This window comes from Corapipo altera, unplaced genomic scaffold, assembly GCF_003945725.1.
Source record: "Corapipo altera isolate COAL_440 unplaced genomic scaffold, ASM394572v1 180, whole genome shotgun sequence".
Classification (NCBI taxonomy): Eukaryota; Metazoa; Chordata; class Aves; order Passeriformes; family Pipridae; genus Corapipo; species Corapipo altera.
This window is the reverse complement of record NW_020884915.1, coordinates 5,974,485-5,993,726: the sequence shown is the minus strand read 5'-3', so window position 1 is coordinate 5,993,726 and position 19,242 is coordinate 5,974,485. Positions and strand designations below refer to the sequence as shown.

Here is a 19,242-nt window from a genome sequence, read left to right as displayed (position 1 = left end):
ACGGCCTGGCTGTGGGAAGGTCAAGAGCTGCCTGTCATCGCTGGCACGTGGCATGAGGGATCTGATCAGAGTCTTAACAGGTAAAGTGGGAGAGTAACAGCTTCAAAAGACCAGCTGGGGGTGGGGAGAAATAAAACAACAGACTGTTCCAGAGAGGAGATGATGAGATTCAGCATCGGCAACTGACAGCCTGAGAGCAAGGCTCAGTTACTTTACATGATCATTCAACAGGACAATTTCCCCTTCTAAGTTTTACAAGTAAGAATCTGACAAAGACTAAACCTTTGAGGATATTATGATTGGTCTTTTTTTGTGGTGTTTTTTTTTTTTTTTTAAGTAAGCTCCTGTGATTTCTGGTGCACCAGCACACTCCTTGTGGCACTGAGTAAGCAGGAGCATGCTTGTTCTTGGTCAGTCTGAAAAGCTTACTACAATTCATAGTGTTTATAGAGCCACTTTGATTCCTTAAATACTGGGAACCACTTACATTAGTAATTTAAATCCTAGGAACAACAGCAGGTCAGTTTAGAGCTGTTATATGCTCTGCAGAAGAGGTCTAAGAAAAGTGAGATATTATTTCACTTTTCTACAGGCATCTGCAAATCAAAATATTATGACCATGTGTTTAAACCAAATACTGTATCTACAGAGAATTGCTTTATTACAGGGAAATATTCCTATGCATGTTAGTGGTGGAACCTTTTCCATAGCAATGTTCTGGCAAGAGAAGTGAACACAATATTGGATAATCATCCTCAGCTGATACTAGTCTTGGCAAAAAGCAAGCTGCTCCTAATTAAAAACTACTTTCAGATGTATAGATAACTTGATCCAGCTGAAAGATAACTTGATCCAGCTGAAGTCAGGTAAGTCTGTGCCCATGTTTAGTGGAAATCCTGTCTGGACAGTTTGCTCTCAGGTAACTGCCACAGGAGTGACCCACAATGGCTATAAAATGTCCTTTCCTCCTAGACTGGCAGCTTCACCCACCAGCTGTATATGTTAATACACACTGGAGGCAGTTTGCCAACAGTTGCATGGGGAAGAAGATGATTAATTTTAATATGCCAGTTGTCTGGGCAAAACACAAGTGCTCCACTAAATCCAGAAAGAGATGTAGCAAAGCCAGTAGGTTGTCCTCCAGCCCAAGAGTGAAAGGGCTAAGAGCTTAAATTGCAGCAAGGGAGGTTTTGATTAGCAAAAGCCCAGTGGAATAGCTTGTAGAATCTCCATCCTACCATAATTAAATGCCTTAATAATTCTGTTTAAGAGGAGGATCAGAGAAAGCGTAGAGCATTTCAGTTCCAGCTGGTCCTGCCATGGCAAAATAGGAAGAATTGTGTGTTTTTGTTAAGCCACTTCTGTGCCTACTTCTTGCAGTGCTGCAGTAAACCACACAGGATGGGTACCAGTGCCTGAATCACAGGGAAATTTTGGATCTTGCATTTCACTGACCCAGCACCTTCCCTTCGTAGGCTCCCACCATTCAGCAGTACCTTTTAGTTAAAGGAGGAAAGCTGCTTACATGTAGCAGTTCCTGTCAATGAGTGCAGCCCAAGGGCATTCAAATCACAAAGGCAAACCTCCCAGTACTCTTGCTGTTTGAGTTGTCTCCTGGCTGCCCACCAGCCCACCCCGACATCCTCCTGGTCCTGCCCGTGGCCACACTGAGGCCACCAAGGTCATGGCATGTCCTGGGGCTGTGCTTAGTCAGGAGCTGCACTCGTTGCCCTGCCCTGCCAGTCCTCATAAATACTGATATTGTAAAAAACTTCTATTAGATTTTATAAAAAAGACACTCTAGAGAAAACTTAATTAAAATGCCTATTATGCCCTGCTTCTGCCAGGGACCCTGATGGTCCTCAGCCCTGCCCAAGGGCTGGGTCAGTCTGTGGGCTGCTCTGGGAGCAGCAAACAAACATCCCTGTTCATACCTGACTCCTGCCTTGCTCTGCTCCTGGAGATTCATTTGAATTGAGCAACACTTGAATCCATTTAAACAGCAGCAGCCTTAAGCTCTGCCTTCTAAATACAACCTGTGACAGTTTGTATTCTTCTAAGGTTCACTGAAAATTTTAGTTCTTCAACTGAACATGATTCAATCAAACAAAGCAAAGGTTGACAGAGAACTCATTTGCCTTCCTCAGGTAATCAAACTTTGTGCTCATGTGTAATGATGGCAGTAGGTGGAGGTCTGAGCTGTTGGATCTGGTCAGTAGTGGGTTTTGATCACTGTAGTTAGTACTGTGTCTAAAACCATCAAGCACTAAAATAAACACACTGGCATGTCTGCAAAGCTCACATCTCCCAGATCTTTTCTCAAGCTGCCCAGTCCTTGGGAATTTTACATGTGTTGGCAACATTATCACAATATCAAATAATGGAAGTTAGTAACACAGATGGGGGAACAGAGCTTAGCTGGTGCAGTGATCACTGACATCCACTCCTGTGTAAAATTGTCTTTGCATGGATACAATTAAAACTATGTAACTGAAGGTATAATAATCACTTTTTACATATTACAATGGCTGGGGAGAGGAAAAGGCTGTCTTTGGAAAAGGCTGAAAGGGCAGTCTGAGAAACTACAGGCCAGATGGTGTTGCTTCAGTCCCTGGGAAAATCACAGAGGAAGTCCTTTCAGAGCCTGTTTTTGGGCACACGCAGGAGTTGAAGATTGGGAACAGCCAGCAGGCATTTACTGAGGGCAAACCATGCCTGGCTAGCCTGCCTTCTACAACAGAATAACTTCGTGGCCAAGGGAAGGAGCAGTGGATATTCTTCATTTCAACTGTAGCAAGGGTGTCAGTGCAAGGGTGTCAGTGCTGTCACACAATATCCTGGCACCCAGGTGAGGATGTTGCAGCCCATACAACAGTGGGCACAAAAACTGGCTGGATGTTTGGGCTCAACAAGGAGGGCTGGGCTGCAGTAGGTGAGGGGCATCCAGGGGCTGCCCTGGGACCAGCCCTCTCCAGGCTCTGGAGGCAGCCATGGGATGTGCCCTCAGCAGAGCTGTGGATGCCACTGGAGTGGGAGGACCAGCCCACAGACCTGGGACAGGGCTGCTCTCTAGAGGGACCCACAGGCTGGGCAGGAGCCTGGAGAATTAAACGAGGAGAAGGGCAGGGTCCTGCCCAGCCAAGGAAAAAGTCCTTGCAGTCACGGGCTGGGAGGTTCAAATGCCCCTCGGAAAAAGGGGAGCACGAGGCAGCAGCTTCCAGGCTGTTTGAACTGGACCACAGCCTGTAGAAGGGAAGAATCTCAGCACTCAGCAGATCCATCCTGACCCCTGTGTGCCCTCTGGGGTTCCATTCCCCCCATACAAGCAGGACATTGCCAAGTCTGAGTGAGGATAGTCAGGGCTGGAGCACACGCCTGGGAGGAAAGGCTGAGGGAACAGGGCTTGTTCAGCCTGGAAGACAGGAAGGTTTCAGGGAGACCTCACAGCAGTCCTACCACTTCCTACCAGTACCTGGAAAATTCAGGCTTTTCACAGCAGTGCACAGGCAGGGAGACACATGGTAGAAGCCAAAAAGAGAGAGGGTTAAGCTTTTTGAGGGTCACAGAAATGAACAGAAGGCTGGACCACCTTCCCTACGAGGAAAGGCTGAGAGAGCCGGGGTTGTTCAGCCTGGGGAACAGAAGGCTCCAAGGAGACCTTATTGTGGCCTTTCAGCACTTAAAGGGAACCTATAAGAAGGATGGAGACAGATTTTTTGGCAGGACCTGTTACAATAGGACAAGGGGGAATGGCTTTAAACTGATGTCAATTTAGATTAGATACAAGGAAGTTTTTTTTTGCAATGAGGGTGGAAAACAATGGCACAGGTTGCCCAGAGAGAGGGTGGATGCTCCATCCTTGGAAACATTCAAGCTCTGACTGTGATCTAGTTGAAGATATCTGTTCTCATTGCAGGGAGGTTGGACTAGATGACCTTTAAAGGTCCCCTTCAACCCTGTGATTCTGATTTTTCAGTCTGGTGCCAGTCAAGCACTGGAAGAGGCTGCCCATAACAGCTGTGCACTCCACATCCCAAGACCACACTGGAGAAGCACAGTTCTAAGTAACACAACAATTTCACAGCCAGCAGTGAAGAGAGCTCCTGGGTCCCTTTTAACAGGACTGGCCCTGTGGTCCTGTGACACAGAATGCAAGGACAGCAACAGGTGGCTCAATAACAGCAGCAGCCACTGCTCCAGATCTATGTGCTGTTCCTGGATAAAATGACCAAAAACCATGTTGTCTTTTTATGCTTAGAAAACACGACTCCTCTGAAGGAGTTCTGTGACTCAAGAAATGACATGACAGGCTCCAAAGACACAAAAATCAAGCCCTCAGATGTCTGTGAGAGCAACTGTTTCCCAAGATACCTGCTGGTCCTGGATAACTCAGAAGAGGTCAGGAAAAGGACAAGAAGAGTATTACGGACTTCTGGTCACACACCAGCTTTCTCAGGGAGAAACTATCCCAGGTGTTCTCACATTCTCCTTCAGCTGCTACAGAACAGGTATGAGAACAGAAAAGGGTTGTTCAACAGCTGTTCTGCATGAACACATACCGCAGGGAGCTACTAAAAAGTCAAGACACAGCAGTGAATTCCTTAAGTCGTTTATTTATCATTGAAGAAACACACAGCAGCAAGTTCTGTGTTGGCTTCAGTGTGATCAGATCCCTAATCGTTGTTACCGCACCCCAGGTTTGAAGTCAACACAGCCATTACTACAAATCACTTTTCTGGAAAGGGAAAGAATTGACCCTGAAGACAAAGAATTGGGGGAAAATTGAACAATTTCTCCAAAACCACACATTTTAAATATGACAATATTTAAAAATCCTTGAAAGGCATGAATTATCCAGTAATGGAAAAAGCAGTTGTGATGTTGGCAACAGAAAGTACACAGCCATATGCTTACCAAAACACTGAAATGGTGAAAGCTGCAAGTTGGATTGTACACTGCAGCAGTGTATACATTACTGGAACTATGACTGCAAAATGGCCTCAGAGGTGTGATGGATTCAAGTAACTCTACGGAAAATATCCCGGTGTAGCTAATGCTCATAATGTTTATTGTATTTAATTCAAATTCAAACAACTTACTGAATTTAGATAGTGATAAAATAAGCCTCAGGAACCGCCTGCCCTCCAAGATACCTAAGTAAAAGAGGGCTTTCCTTTTTTTTTTGGCTAATTATGCAAATTAATTTAGCTCTGCTTTTTCAATAATTCCACTCTGTGAACAGAGGTGTTTTCAAATGCGTGTTCTGTGACGATAATACCCCATTCCAAACTAAGAAAAACTCAAAATAAAAAGGGCAGCCTCTTCTGGTGCGAGATAGAAGCCGTACTGAAGACAGCTGCTGGGCTTGCTTCTTTTTATTTTAGCAACAAATGACCCATGAAATAAGCATCATTTGAAATTTCAAAACCTGGCATTTCCATTTCCAACCTTCTGCTGTGAGTTTTGTGCATGATCAATCTATATGAGTAAGTAATTCATGCTTTCATGTTACCTCAAAACATTGGTTAAAGAATTCCAATTGAGAATGTTTATAAGCACAAATATAATCTGGATTCCACCAAATCAAAGCTAAAACATTGGTTAAACTCTGTGATTCCCACTTAACGTCGTACAGTGGTCCACCCTTCCTCATCTGTCTCGTTTTTAGTACGGCGCACGGGCTCACGCTCCTTCTCCGTTTTCCAGGAGCCTTTCTCCTTCTCCCCGTCTCTTTCCCGCTCTTTGGATGCTGGTGGGGGAGCAGAAGCTGGAGGAGCAGCGGGAGCAGGGGCTGATCTCCGGACTGGCTCCCGCTCCTCTGCCCGTTCCTCTCTCCTGTCCTCAGCGCGGCGCCAGGAGCTCGCTGCAACACAGACAATAGGACAGCTCTGTCACGCTCCACCAGCTCCTGCACGAGTTTAAACGACCAGGCCGACCCTGGCACCCTGATTTACTGACTCTCAGCCTTGCCAAGAGCTCATACAACGAGGATGGCCAAATACATGGTTTAGTTTTACAGGGAAGTAATGACAGGAATCACTCAAGCCCCTTTTCAGTTTTGGGGTGTGGTGAGCAAGCCCAGTGTCATCTTTAAAACACAGCAACTGCAGTAAGAATGTTCTACTGATGTACGTGGTTTTATGATGTAAAAATATATTCTTATATTATTAGCAGAATTAAAAGCACAAAAGTGTCTCCTTAGAAATGACTGAACCCTGAAAACAGAAAAATCCTTACTTAAAAACACTTGTGGAAAATGTTTAGGTGTTCACTGCACTAAAAGACAGGAAATTACTCTTCAGCCTACTAGAAATTAAGAGGTACTGAATTACATGACTGGTAATGGCATCTATCACCCTTTACTATAAGAAGAACTGTTCATGTCCACCAAAAGGATGTTAAATGTTCTACCCCAGCTGGGGCATACACCAAACAGACAAATACCAAAACTTCTCGATACATTAAAAAAACCCCAAAAATCTCCCCACTGAGAACACTCTGCCTTTCTGCCAGCAGCAGTCCCCTGTTTGATCCCACGTTCTGTTCCAGCCTGATCCCACGTGCCAGAGCACCCCATATGCGGGGTAGAGACAAAGAGATTCTGAACACTAGAATGCCAGAATTTGAAGATGTGGTGGTGCCTCCAGGCTAAATGTATCTGCTGTTGCTGCGTTTGTAGAACACAGCGAAGGATTAATAAATATACAAAATTAAAACAGGGTAATGTCTGTAATTAAAATAGGTTAGTCATCAAAATTACTACCATTAATAGTGTGAAACCCATAAGGCCTCATCTGGAAATACTACCCTCACATTTTAACAGTTTTAAGAAAAGGGACAGAAATTACTTCCTGGGATGTCTGTCTCGATAATCTCAGTACAAAGAATTCATTCACCCAGAACACAATCCTGCTATGAAAAGTGCATACTTGAAATGTTAATCCTCTACTGTACATGTGAAATGCTACCTATGAGAGAAAAGAATAAAACTACAAATAGTTAAGAAGAATCCTCAATTACACCAAAGCTGCTTTTTATCACTTTGTTTATACAAAGGGAGTTTAAATGGCCGAAAATATAACTTATTCCCCTTTGACCCCAGGCTAGCAGTGTCAGTAACAGGAAGGCTCTGCAAAGAATGCAGCACTTCAGGAACAGTAAAATAAACCTACGTTCTTCCCGGTCTGATCTGAGGGGGGGGCCTCTCCTGAGGGGTGGCTCTCTGTCATCGCTGCGTCGATCCCTCATGTCACGGCCACCTCTGTCCCATTCCTCACGGCGACCTGAATCTCTCCAGCTAGAAGTTTCCTCAGCTGGGCCTCTTCTCCAACCAGCATCATCCCTTTGGCCATTCAAAACAGAAGGCTAAATGTTAATATTTTACCTTTGCTATGGATGAAGCGATAATAAAGCACAGCACAGATATTTTCACACCCGGTGGTGGTGAAATAGAACTTAACATACTAACATACTTCCAAAACTGTATCTGTTTTTCTGGAGCCTAAGATGGAATTCCCTTGAAAATGGGTTAAAAAAATATAGTAACTATAAGCAGTAAAGCATTTTGAGATTCCTTCTGTCAACAAATAACATCGTCTTAAAAATAACAAGCCAACAGGGCCCCAAAACGCCACTATCCATTTGCTGCCTGAAGTGCTTAATTTCACCCAAACCAACCCCTGCTCCTTTCACTTGGCAATTCCACATTATTTCTTTATCAGCAGGGCACGTCTTTTTTTTCTTTGGCAGAAACATTCTACAAGCATTTAAACAGAGAAGGCAAACCTGGGGCGCCTGAAACGATCGTCTCGATCGAAATCTCTCTCTCTGTCGAATTCCCGGTCCTTCTCGCTTTCATCCCGATCTTTGTCTCTGTCCCACTCACGGTCTCCTGAAGGTCTGGAGTCTCGTGGAGGGCCCCAGCTGTCCTCACGGGCCTTCTCTCTTTCTCTCCATCCCCCTGTAAGAAAGAAACACGGTCAAAGGAATTTGTGACTGACCTCTGATCTCTCTGTAGACAAAGAATCCTTTACTTCCCTCATGGAAACTGGTTCTTCAAGTTTTGACCCCTGAGGATCCAACTCAAGATGCTTGTAAAAGTGTGCACATTGAGAGGGAGCCACAGACAAAACACTGTACAAAACTGCTTAATGTAAAGCCAGCAATCCACACCTGGTGTCAGGACTGCCTGTAACAGCTCAGCAGGGCTGATCACACCCTGCCGTTCTCAGTCAGAAACTATAAACTCCACAAGGATCTTGTGCAAAACAAGTGCAAGAAGAAGTAAAGGGAGTAGTTTAGACAGTGGGTTCCTTTGTGAAAATCCACAAGTGAGATATTATTTTTAAAGAACTTACTGCTTTTTAAAGCACTACTTCAGAATATGACTGTTGTTACCATCTATTTAACACAGCGCACTCTGCAATATCACTCAGTTATTTAGGAATGGGAGTTCTTTATTGTGCAACCTGCTTTGGCTTTAAATAGGAAAAAATGGAGTACAAGTTTTGATCTTTATAACTTTTCTACAGGTTTGGATTACAGAAGTAGTGTCTATAAAAGTTGATGTGGTGCCTGAGAACACATAAATAAAGAGAACCAGGAAATCCAAATCATATCGAACATTTAAATGTAATTGCCAGTTCTGAAAACAATCAGAAACAGTTTTTCTAGTCACCATCAACAAGACTTAAGGCTAGAAACAAATGATCTAAGAATAGGATAATTCAGACTTTAAGGGACCTCAGTCTTCTAGTCAAAACTCCACTCCAAGCAGGACTTTAAAGAAGGGTCAACACAAAACCAAAAAAGGAATGTTAAAATCAGGAATATCTCTGTACACATAAAGAGGGATTATTAAAACCAGACCCACTTGAATGAGGTACCAAAATCCTCCTTTGAAGGAGGTTCATTTCAGACACATAGAAGGGGTAGGGTAAGAGTCCAACATGTGCTAGTGAGAATGTTTCTCTCCCATCAGACCATTCAAATTATTTTGGTTTTGCACACAGGGAAGTGATCAGCATTACTCTGGGACCTTTAGGTATCTTCCAGGCAAGCAACAGACACTGGTATTTGTTTCGTTTTTTTTAATTCAGCCAAATTAAAAGGTTTAATTATACTAAGTAAAGGAGTATCCCCTTTAGCCAAATTAATCCAGATGTTTTCAGAGCTGATTCTCCCATTTCTGCACCAAGCACATTACATCCATTACCTACCAGGCTAACAGGTACTTCAGAGGGAAGGTTACCAAATTGCTGTATTTTACCTGGTTTACCAAATGGCCTCCAAGGACCTGGCCTTGAATCATCACCACCACGCCATGGACCCCTGTCATCGTCTCTCCTGGAGAGCCTGTCATCGTCAGCGTTGCGCCACGGCCCCCTGTCGTCATCCAGCCCGCGCCGGGGCCCTCTGTCATCATCCAGCCCACGCCGAGGACCCCTGTCGTCATCCAGCCCTCGCCGGGGACCCCTGTCATCATCCATCCCACGCCTGGGCCCTCTGTCATCATCCAGCCCTCTCCGGGGACCCCTGTCGTCATCCAGCCCGCGCCGAGGCCCTCTGTCGTCATCCATCCCGCGCCGGGGACCCCTGTCGTCATCCGCAGCTCTCCAGCTGCCCCTGTCATCATCCAGCCCACGCCTGGGTGGCCTGTCATCATCCAGAGCCCGTCTGGGTGGCCTGTCATCATCCATTCCACGCCGGGGCCCTCTGTCATCGTCTGCGGCTCGCCAGCTCCCTCTGTCATCGTCCAAGCCGCGCCGGGGTGGCCTGTCGTCGTCCAGCCCGCGCCGCGGACCCCTGTCGTCATCCAAAGCACGTCTGGGCGGCCTGTCGTCATCCATTCCACGCCTGGGACCCCTGTCATCATCCATAGCACGTCTGGGCGGCCTGTCGTCATCCATGCCACGCCTGGGACCCCTGTCGTCATCCGCAGCTCGCCAGCTCCCTCTGTCATCATCCAAGGCACGCCTGGGTGGCCTGTCATCATCCAATCCTCGTCTGGGCGGCCTGTCCTCTTCCCCTTCCCGCCTAGGAGGCCTGTCCTCGTCCCCCTCTCGCCTCGGTGGCCTGTCCTCCGCTGATTCGGGGGAAGGACGCTCCTTTTCCTCCGCAGGACCACGTCGGGGCAGGTCATCCCCCCGTCGGGGCAGATCATCCCCTCGCCGGAAAGGTCTTTCATCATCCCTCGGCTCTCCTCGACGCCAATCTCTATAAAACCAGAGAACAAGGAGAAAGTAGAAGCTGACATCCAGGAAAGCTTTACATCAACAGTATCAAGCCCCTCAAAGCCATTCCTGACTGCATGCGCTTGATGAGCGGCTGCAAACACACCTACAGAGTGTGTGGTTTCCAAGTGCACTCTGTAATTGCCTTCACTGCTATGGGAAGGCAGCAGGTCACCACCCCTCCTGTAAAGACTGAGCAGTTTACTGTCTCCTTCAAAACTACAGTTTGAAGGGGATAACTGCAGTCCCCTGTTGGTTATTTGCTGCAACACCGAGCCTAATCTGACAAACTCAAGCTAAGTCTCAAAGAATCAGTATTAAGAACCCCACAACCATCAATTAAGTTTTCTCCTCCTTCATGACATACCAACCCTACAGTCCGATCCCTGTTTTCCCATGCTTGGGCACAGTTCCAGCCCAACGGATTGGCAATACTTTCACTGACAAGGCTCCACAACTAGGCAGGACGACGCAGTGAACTCGTGAGTGAATCCACAGCTCCTGCCTGATGGCAAGCAGGGTGCCCCAGGCCCTGGCAGGCTGGCAGTGCTTCCAGGGGCTCTCCTTACTGGGATGTACGTGGGAAGTACAGAATCGGTGAGCATTTTCCCTGGGCTATGGAGCCATCAGTTCATCTTTGAAATACGTTTGGACTTGTAACACTGAAAAGATCAGACACAGCTGAACAGTTAGAACCTTTCACTCTTGTCACTTCCCTGGACACACCATTTAGTTTACTGTCTATAGGATTTTACACATACATTTATCCTTGGGTTTGTCACCAGTTTAATTTATTTCTGGAAATTAACCTCCCTCAAAGAAACAAGGAATAGTACATCACAGAAACGTACTGCTAGGTTTTTTTGGCAGAAGAGAAGCTGCACTGGAGTTGAACCTCATGGATTTAAAAAAAAAAAAAAAATCAAAACCAAAACACAACGGAAAAACACCCCCATGTTTAGAAATTCACTATGCTACTAAAATGTAAACAAAAGAACAGCAATGACTTGCTACAAAACAACAGATGTAGGACTCGAAGAGGTGAGAACAAAGAGGCAACAGTTTGTGACAACTCTGCCTCTCAAGAATTTTGAGCAACAGCAAGCAGTGCATCTCCTAGTTTCTGAAGAATAAGGGAGAATGCAATTACCATTGATCTGTGAGATAAAAGCCAAGCCATGGAAATTGTTAAATTCCATTTAGACTCAAATTGGATAATCTTCTCCTTTGAAAAATCTTATTATTTTGCCATAAAAGACATACAGAGTTATCAGTTTCATCAAATGAACAAGTATTTAATTCATTCAGGTATTGTTTCAGGGTTTTAGGATTTTTAAATCGCTACTGTTACTCTCATTTTTAAACTATTTCTTGCAGGTGAAATTATGTCTCTGTTGTTTTTACTGGTTTTTTTCTCATTTGACAACTTCAGTGTTCGTTTCAGCTTTTGCCCTTCTTTCCCTCTTATAAATCAAGCCAGTCTCTCTTATATAACCCATTTTTAAATAACCTCTAAAAACCCCCCCCACAGATCTACAAGAGCTGAAGCATGCAGACAGCTTTACCCAATAAAGCAGAAACCTGCTGGCAAAGTTCACACTACAGTGTCTACCACTGTCACAGGTTTGTAATTTTGTTTTGCTCAAATTCAGGCTAACAGCAGAGGGCAACTCCCCTTTTCTGTGTATTTTTTCTTTCTAGTATTTCTTGACTACAAGCACGTGAGTATTTGTTGATCCTCTGGGACTGCAGTCTGTGGCACAATAACTGATGAGCTGTGCCAAGGATGCCCTGCCCCTTTTAGTGAGTCTGTATCAGTTGCCATTTCATTGTTTCAATGGGTCTACTTCCTGAGGGTATTTTAGGGATTTTCTGTCAACTAGAGAAAGAACAAGAGGTACCACCATAAAATGACTTTTTCTACTAAATCAGCTGGCTTTTAGTTTAACTCCTACACAGCACTTCTACGTTAACCTTTCTTCTCTTCTGTATAAACTTTTACTGCATCGTTAGTTTTGTTTTCCTCTTGCAGTTTTTATAACTAAGCTACCTTTCCTGCACAGTGGAGGAACAAATACTGGCAGCCTAATCATAACTGTGAATAAAGCTGCTCCCTGTCCAAGACACAGACAGCCCTTGCTGGACTCTTCTGACTGTAATTTGTTTCTTCTTGCACCTGGAACCACGCCTGGAAAAGACTGAGAACACTGGAACATGCTGATCACCTGGAATTCAGCTCTCTGGGGGCTGTGCTGTAGTACAGTTGCTGTAGTACAGTTGCTTGCTCTGTGACTGTAAGGATGTGTGTGCCAATATGGCATATTGGACCAGGACTGTGCCATTTCCATCACAAATTGCCTGTCACACAAATTTTAGAGCTTTTCTCCTTGCATCAGCATCCATAAGGACTTTTTAAGGAATATCTATCCAACAGCTGCACTTACAGCTAGATACATGCTGCAAATTAAATCTGATGCTCTGTCATCTGTGTTACTGCCTCTATCACTTGATCCAGAAATTCATGCTGGCATTACTTTACTCAGTTAGGTTTGCAGTGCTGTCTTTGTATCCAACACATTTTCCCTTTAGGGTTAAAATCCACCTGAAGGCAGACTAGGCACTACTAAAGAGTGCACCTTTCTGCTGCAATTATGTCTGAGCATCATCACTTTTACTTTGATATTTCCTAAATTCAGCAAATAGAAACATTACTTAAAATTATGTAGAGATATGGATTTTTACTTTTATCAATATATCCTTTCACTACTCCTCAGTATATTCATTTTAGTAAAATGAAGGAAGAAAGTTTTACCAAACTTGCTACATAATAATGCAAAATATTCCTAATTTTAACTCCTTGGCAATCGCTTGGCTGCCTTTCTACAGAAGTTAAATGAGAAATGACTAAGACAACCTGTATCATTCTATGTGAAAAAAAATTGCACTGAGGATATAAATAGATGCATTAAACACTTCACAGAATCACAGACTGGTCTGGGTCAGAAAGGACCCTAAAGATCATTTAATTCCAACCCCCTGCCATGGGCAGGGAACACCTCCCACTAGACCAAGTTGCTCCAGGCCCCGTCCAACCTGGCCTTGGACACTTCCAGGGATGGGGCAGCCACAACTTGCACAGTATGTGAGTAGTTAAAGGCTTCACCCAGGAGTTTCATCCAATTTTTACATTTTGCAGATCAAGAGAAAGTGGATCCCTACCAGGAATGGCAACACAGCTTTTAAGGAAAGACAGAATGCTGTTGTTTATTGAGAGATCATACTTTTCCAACTCATTAAAAAAAATTACTAGAGACAGTAAGAGTAAATTAATTTGCTTCCACTGGAGTCAGAGGAAGCACTAATGGATTTAAATTGCTGCACTGGAAATTAGGGTAAGACATTTATAAAAATCTATCTACCTGGAAGGCTAATGAAGCCATAAAACATACTGCCAATGAGAACCAGCAGTGCTATCTCCACCAGCACAGGCTTTTAAGGACAACTAGATGTGCATCACCAGAAAAATGTTTAGCTACAGCTCATCCTGATGTGGAGCAGAGAAATGGACATATGTTAAAAATCTTATTTTCTACAACCATATAAACAGTTTTCACTATTAGTGAACATATCCAAAATCCCCAAAATACACAGATGTAAACAAGCAAGGATTTCTTTTTTTTTATAGTGTAAAGTACCTTCAGAAATTTGCTCTTCTCTGTTCAATACGGTCCTTCAGAACTTTGTTTAATTTACAGCATGTATTTTCTGCCCTGTGACTCACTCTGGGACTTGCACAGGTTAAGATTCCGAATTTTGACTTTACTATTCTTATACATTACTGTCAGTTTTCTAAATGGAAAATCTCAAAGAGTTTCATCGTCCTGGAGCCCTGCATTTGCTTGTCATCCTTCCCCATTCTGTATTTATACAACTGACACCAATGTTTGAGTGGGGGAGGAATTTTTCATTTAAAAAGGAAACCAAGTAAGCAAGTTATCACACACAGAAGGTGTCTGGCAGCTTCATATATCTCAGCTAAATAAACCAGGAATGTTATCTGAATGCAGTTCCACGATAAAACCTCTCTCTCTTTTCGAGATCCTTATAAAACAACTTTCTAATACAAGGTAACTTTCAGAGATGTAAAGGCATGAGATAGTACTCAGTTATTGCAGTTTTAGCAGTGGTAACACCATGGGAGCCTACATACTTTGAGCCCAACAGAACTGGTGCTTAGTAAGCCCCTGGTTACCTTTCCACTGGTGCTCGGCGCCATTCGGATTCTGGCTCCCCTCCTCTCCTCCAGGAGCTTTCAGACTCCCTGTCACCCCAGCGAGATTCCTGTGTGCCAAGAGAAATCAGGAACATTCTCTCTGAGTACTTTAAAATGAACATTTTCAACATATAATTTACTTCCAGAGCATTAAAAACTCACCAGTCACACAGTAGAGAATACTGTACTATCAGGAGACTGAAGAACTAAAGTATGGTCTTAACTGACTGACTTGATTGTTTCTGGTGCAGTTTAACCAATAATGTGGTTCCCTCCGTGCCACATTCCTCACCAGTAGGGTAGGATATATGTAAAGACACTAACAAGTTTATGAACAAGTGTATGAACAATAGCTACAGTCAGCCATAGCTACCACCTGGTGACTACAAGAGAGGTTCTAACACTTTCACTTTTCCTGGAGCTTCATCACAGTAGGAATGAATTCAAGGAATGATTGGGTTTTGTGCTTTCTAATCTGATCAGGAAACATAACTAAATACACTGAGAGCTCTCTATGACAGGGATCATTTTGTTCCCAGTATGCACAGAACAGGTGAGGCATTAGTGATTCTCACTGGGCAGGGCAATAATTAATCTGTATTTTTTTTAAAATGAAGTTAAAATTACTCTCTCCATTGCTGGATAAAGGCAAACCACTTAAACTATTTCTAACACAGCTCTTTATTCCTTAATTCCACACAATAAACTAATCAAGTGAACCACCCTAAAATACCTGGTTTCACATAATCACACGACCTCTTCATAGTTTTCAATCCTTCTTTGGAAAATATTTTTATTGCCAATATGGGGACATACACAGGTTACCAAGATCTTGCAGATCCACTGTGGTTGTCTCCTTAAATGCTTTTGAGGTGACCCCACCCAACAACAGCCATCAAAGAATCTCAGAACTGCAAATGGAATTTCTGAAGTGGTACAGATATTTCTCTTGAAACCTGAGCCAGCTTTTCCATACAATCAAGTGCCCATGGCTAGGAGACCTCTTATGTGAAAAATACCCCTAATGATTATTTACTTGACAGACTATCAAAACTGGTTACACAAGCTCTGATAACTTATATTTGTGGTGTTAATGAAGTATGTGTTAAACAAAGAGAAAGGCTGTGGTGGATGAAATTTAAAACTAGTTCTCTTGAATGATAAGTTCTGAAAAAGTGGAGTGTAGAAGGCTTATGGTACTTAGTTACATTTTTTTAAATCATTAAACATTCATTTCCAATTAACTTTTGCTTTGTTTCCTGTTGGATTGGGATAACATTTCTCCCAATCCAACTTGCACTTGTAAACAGAAAGTTCCACACATTGTTTTTTGTTATTGTGTATTTCTTTTCTTTTAAAATATAAAACTATGAGTTTATGTTTAGTCTGGAATTTTCCTTCAATATCTACTTTAATGCCTGACTTTGTCATGAGTTACTGCACTTGCTTCCAATATAGTTTTTCTTCTCTTGTCTTAAAGAAAATGTTATCCAATACTCGTTTTAGCCTTTAATTTTTTTAGTTTTTAAACAGCTTGGAGCTCTTAGTAGTTTCTTTATTTTACTCTAATACTAAGCTCCAGGTTCCAGACCCTGATAGTGAGTGACAATAATTTAACTATTGAATTAGCCCCTCACACAACCAAAAACCCCTACAACTGTGCAATGCTAACATCATCCTCCAAATAATCTAGAGAAGGGGCAGCCAGAAAGAAAACCAACCTGCAGGTATTACCCACCTTCCTTGAAAACGGGTCATCCAGGCCTCTCCTTTCCTCTTCCCGACGTCGCTCCCTTTCCTCTATCTCCATTTCCCTCTGCCGTTTTTTCTTCTCCAGTTCCTCCAGTTTCTTGACCCTCTCCTGGTATTCCCGCTGCTCCTGCTCGCGCTTCTCGCGCTCGATGCGCTCCTTCTCCTCGCGCTCTGCCCAGTGGGAAACACAGCTAAAGCTCACCCAGACAAACTCCAGTACTGTGCTGCACCCACAGAACAGCTACAAAATACAGTTTGACTCCTTATAAAAGGATAAATCCCTGCATTTCACAGGATGAGTTTAACAAACCATAGAACCTGTTCTCTGAAAGTATCTTAACTCCAAAGCGATAGGAAAAGGAGCCCTGATACATCCATTAATGAGACACCTTGAACAGCTAGCAAGGAAGAAGAAGTTCCAGTACCCTTACGTTAATTCCATGTAGAGACCACAAATGTGCCAGCTACAATAGCAGTAACTATCCTCAAGCATGGTGGAGGAGCCCTTCCTTAGGAAGGGTCAAACAACAAAAAAACAGCTACCAGTGTCAAATTTGATACTCAAGACTGCTTTGGGTTTTGTTTGTTTTTTAAATACCACATGATTATGAACTTTGATACATAAAATCTTAATCCTCCAAGTGATAAATAGGACAGAAATTCACCTCACAGGATGCCAATCACGTATTCTCTCCTAAAGCCCTGGAATGGGCCATCAGACAAAGCATTTCACAAAGAAAGGTGTGCAAGTTGCTTACAGCTCCGGAGTTCTTGATATGGCACCAACATTCCTTTTCTTTTCTCCTTAAGATGTGCACAGACAAGTGGGCAGAACTCAAACTAAAGGCTAAAATCAAAGACTCAATTTTTCACTGGCCTCCCTTACTTTATCACCTCCTTTATTCACGTCTGGGAGAAGGGCAGGGCAGGAAGCATTGGTATGCTTTCATTTTCCCTCCCTGCTACCAGACTTCACCTTCACCTCTGTGCTGCACAGGTAAGCATTCAGGAGGTGTGTTAGGTAACATGTAAAGGCACAGTACGTAACAGCAATGAACAGTCTGCTCCACTGACTGGAAGCTGAAAAGATTTCCTCCAAACTGTGAAACAGGGACAGCAGACACTAGCTGTGTTACACAAATGGAACGGGTCAGGGGTGCAAAGGATAAAATAATGATGTTCTCAGTCACACCTTTAAGCAGCTGCTCTTCTCGTAACCTTTGCTCCTCCTCCTCCTTCTCTCTGTAGTAAGTGATCCGTCTCTCCTCTTTGCGCTGTTTCTTGCGCTCCTCCAGGCGATTCCGCCTCTCTTCTGCCAACCGCTCCTGGAACTGCTTGAGCTTATCCTGAAACACCAACAGCACACCTGAGAACACCAGCACTGCCTTGTCTAAGGAAGGAACAGGACAGCAGCTGGAGGGCTACACAGAATGCTAAATAAAGCTACAGAGAAACACAAACCAGCTGCAATATATTAACGCTGCTCCACTGAAAAACAACTACCTGTTTGCCATTTCAACCTCTTCTGCAACTCATTTTAAGAGAATATACCCCAACTTAGAAGACAATCAAATCATCATACACAATTTTAGTCCTTTATCTGCTTTTTCTGAACAGGAATTCCCTAAATAATATTCCACCTGTATCTAAAATGTTTTGCTTAGAAGCATATGCAGTTACTAATTTATTTTAACAAAATAGCTTTTCCGCTTCTTTGTGGTAAAGCCAATTCTTACAGCAACACAGTCAAATATTCAAAGCTATAAATAAAGTCTCAGAAAATGTGAAATTTTAAAATGTAGAGCAAGAAACAGAGGAACAGCTCTTTCCCTGACCTTGTGGTCTCATTCGTTTTTAAATTTTGCAATCACAAAATAAACACAGCTTGAACAAAAAAATACTTGAACTGTCAAAATAATTTCCAGATTCAAACACACAAATTAAAAAATGTAGGGAAGAATTTCCACCTGTTTCTCAGCTTCGGTGTTATTGTCACTACTATGCCATCAGCACAGTAAATCCAAGTACTTGTGCAGATACAACTGGCTGCCTTTATGTCACTAATGATCAATTACAAACAGCTGTATTGAAATGAACCATTTACCCTCTTTTCTTTTCCATATAAGCTATTTCAGAAATTGTCAAAATCCGTAAATGATGTCTAGGAATGGGTGCACGGAATTTCCTTTTTTTTTTTTAAATAGTCAAAGCAGAAAATAAACAATTCCACAGTTCTGAGCCATTTTAGATACTAATTTGTTTCTAGTTTCATGAAGAATCACTTGGTCACAGCGTTAGTTCCTCACTTTAGGGGAATACTTTGTTACAGTGCCATATCTAATGTACCTCATAAACTGTTCTTCGGGATGCTTTGAGCCTGGCTTCAAATAAATCTCTATCCTCCAACATCCTGGAGAGTCTGCTCTTGTGCTCAAGGGCTTTCTCACGCTCCAACTGCAGGGTGGTGATCTAAAAATAGAAAATACAGAAAGCATAACTTTACTGTGCATTTGGCTGCAATCTACCTCAGCCACTAGAAAGAGAAATTATCTTTTCCTCTTTCAGAGCCAAGGCAGAAGATATTGCTGTCCCAGCACAATCCATTCGTGAAGACAACACTTCGTTCTTTCTTCTCTTGGATTGAGCTGGGGAAAAAAAAAGACAGTGCAAAATCCACTATTTTTCATTCATTGCTAAAAATCTGAACAAAAAATTCTTACCCTTTCTTCTTCCTGTTGCTCCCACAGCTCCATATCATGCACTCTTTGTTCCTCATATGCAGTCTTTATCAAAGGAATTTCTTCTAAGCGCTTCGCTCTTTCAAAATAGTCAATCTAAACAAAGATAACACACCTTTAGCACGTCATAATACAAAGCCCAAATCTGGAAGACTCCATCTAAAGCATCCCTCAAAGAGAACCCTACTATCTGGAGGCTTTTCCAATATATCTGATACATTATGGCTACATAACAACCACGCTGGAC

The 19,242-nt window shown here is 43.2% G+C and overlaps 1 protein-coding gene across 6 annotated transcripts in view; it reads right to left on the bottom strand.

Annotated features, from left to right (window-relative positions):
* Window positions 1–4,595: 4,595 nt before the first annotated feature.
* The window catches only part of EIF3A (eukaryotic translation initiation factor 3 subunit A), a 33,021-nt gene continuing 18,374 nt past the window's right edge, over window positions 4,596–19,242 (bottom strand). Inside the window, exons 13-22 of one of the 6 annotated variants that reach the window (XM_027655237.1) lie at window positions 18,978–19,091; window positions 18,604–18,726; window positions 17,450–17,603; window positions 16,244–16,428; window positions 14,485–14,573; window positions 9,443–10,215; window positions 9,269–9,412; window positions 7,786–7,960; window positions 7,173–7,342; window positions 4,596–5,863 (exon numbers count right to left, since the gene is read on the bottom strand). In XM_027655237.1, coding sequence (XP_027511038.1) covers window positions 5,622–5,863; window positions 7,173–7,342; window positions 7,786–7,960; window positions 9,269–9,412; window positions 9,443–10,215; window positions 14,485–14,573; window positions 16,244–16,428; window positions 17,450–17,603; window positions 18,604–18,726; window positions 18,978–19,091 — 2,169 coding nt within the window. In that variant the 3' untranslated portion in view covers window positions 4,596–5,621. Of the gene's footprint in view, window positions 5,864–7,172; window positions 7,343–7,785; window positions 7,961–9,268; window positions 10,216–14,484; window positions 14,574–16,243; window positions 16,429–17,449; window positions 17,604–18,603; window positions 18,727–18,977; window positions 19,092–19,242 lie in introns of all 6 variants that reach the window. The other 5 variants (XM_027655242.1, XM_027655241.1, XM_027655240.1 and 2 more) reach the window with 5 other exon arrangements.